Here is a 1,857-nt window from a genome sequence, read left to right as displayed (position 1 = left end):
CGCAGGGAGCGAGAGTCACCGGGGCCGTCAGTTTCGGGGATGGAAACGAACAAAAACACCTAGCAGCGGGCCGCCGGCCCACCACAAGAATTATAGTTAAGGTGACTCGTTGGCCGCCGACGCACCCACGCCGAGTCGCGCCTCCAGTGCGCCATTTCGACGGGCTAGAAATGATGGGGCGGCGGGTTGAGGGTCTTGTTGTGGCTGGCTGGCTCGGCAGTCACGGGTACATAGGCTGTTGTTTCCAGAGGGCTGGGAGGCTCCTGGTGTGAGGTTTTTTTCCCCGTTCCTTATTTACACCGCCGCTTGCCGGTACTGCGCTTTCTTCTTGCGAACTCCATGCGGCGCGCGACGCCACAACCTACGGCTACCATGGGGCGTGGAACTAAGCCGCCCCCCGCGGTGCTCCAACGTAGTGCTACCCACCCTACCCACCAACCCGTGACGCAAGCAAAACCTGCAAGTTTGATGGCGCGGGGGGTCCTCGTCTGCACCGCATTTTCTACAGCCTGGGAAGTGTAAATGAAACTCCTGAGTTAACAGCTTCAAGCATACTATTGTAAAACGTCGGCATCCGGCGCTAAGGCCCCCACAAAGGTGCGTAGAATTTCCCCCCTTAAGCATTGCCCTCGCGGCGTGCACGAAAATGGCCCGAAGTTCTGGGACCGCGCCCCCACGGAGGCAGAGCGCATTTTGCTACCGAGAGCAAGGTCCGCCACCACCTGCACTCGCGATCGCCCGACCGCAAAGCAGAAACGCAACGGACAAGGAATCAGTTCATCCTTTTTTTCTGGGAGCCATTGCGCACTACACATTTCAGGCGCAACCGCGAGTCAGCCACAGGCGAAGCATTGGCCTGGAAATACGCATCTGGACGCAAGGCGGCATCCCAACCACACCCCGCATCTGCGCTGACGGGCGGTGGGCAACGCACTTTTAGGAGAGCACAGCGAGCAGCAAATGCTCTCAATTGCAGATTTCTCCCTCCCTTTATCCATCTCGCAAACCAACAAGAGCTTTCTGCACGACGAGACCGACAGCAAGAGTCTCTGGGAGTTGCTCCGCACGCCCCACCCAGGCCGCAAAGCAACGAAGAGCCAACCGCCGACTCCACGATGGATCGCCCCCATCTTCTCGAGACACTCTCTTTGGCATGCCAAAACTCCCGCTTGCCGCGTTGGGGATCAAACTGTAGGGCAAAACCCCTGCACCAGACGACGTGTGTGTTGGGGCGCTAGGGCACCTCTTGGCGAAAGGCATCTGGTTGCTTATCCTCTAGACCCAACACGGTTCGATGACTGGTGTAATTTTGGTCGAGCGGAGTCGTGGCGCTATCGCCCCACTCTTGAAACCTGGAAAGCCGCCCAAGGAGTTAGAGCCGCACCGACCCACCAGCCCCACCCCCATTGTCAGCGAGGTTGCTGGGAACATGATACCGACTAAAGAGACTGCTTTGGGTATGGATGCCGCGCCCCCACCAGCATGCGCGCCACAGTTTGCGCACCACGGCGGCGCAGCTGCCCCACATGGTTCACAAAGCGGGGCGCAACGGAGACGGTTAATTCCCCGCGCGCTGCTGCAAGACCTGCGGTGTTACCTCGCACTCTGAACCACCTCAACTTGGGCCTCGCTCCTCCGTTGTTGCTTAATGCGGCAGTCCCCAAGCAGTGCGCCGCCGCCTTGCGGATAATTCCCCTGCTATGCCCCGGATCGCATAAAGCAGCTGGCCTGCCTCTTTGTGAGCTACGGGCGTTTGCCTTTTGGTATGGCGCCCCCAAACTTCTCTAAAGCAATGAACTCATATGAGCTGCGCCAACGGACTACGGTAAAAAACAATAGCAACAACGACGTGCGCCG

The 1,857-nt window shown here is 58.9% G+C and overlaps 1 protein-coding gene across 1 annotated transcript, besides 1 other annotated feature; it reads left to right on the top strand.

The window, feature by feature from the left end:
- The first annotated feature begins 482 nt into the window (after positions 1–482).
- Positions 483–1,005: a mobile genetic element.
- Positions 1,006–1,294: 289 nt separating this feature from the next.
- On the top strand, positions 1,295–1,609 carry TraAM80_09479 (telomerase reverse transcriptase; the record flags this gene model as incomplete). Its single annotated transcript, XM_029386158.1, has 1 exon — positions 1,295–1,609. One exon carries the CDS (start codon positions 1,295–1,297, stop codon positions 1,607–1,609), a length of 315 nt encoding a protein of 104 aa, XP_029233986.1.
- Between the last annotated feature and the right edge of the window lie 248 nt (positions 1,610–1,857).

Source organism: Trypanosoma rangeli, assembly GCF_003719475.1.
Source record: "Trypanosoma rangeli strain AM80 chromosome Unknown Tra_15.4_contig_00592, whole genome shotgun sequence".
NCBI classification, from domain to species: domain Eukaryota; phylum Euglenozoa; class Kinetoplastea; order Trypanosomatida; family Trypanosomatidae; genus Trypanosoma; species Trypanosoma rangeli.
This window is presented reverse-complemented; position numbering and strand designations above follow the sequence as displayed.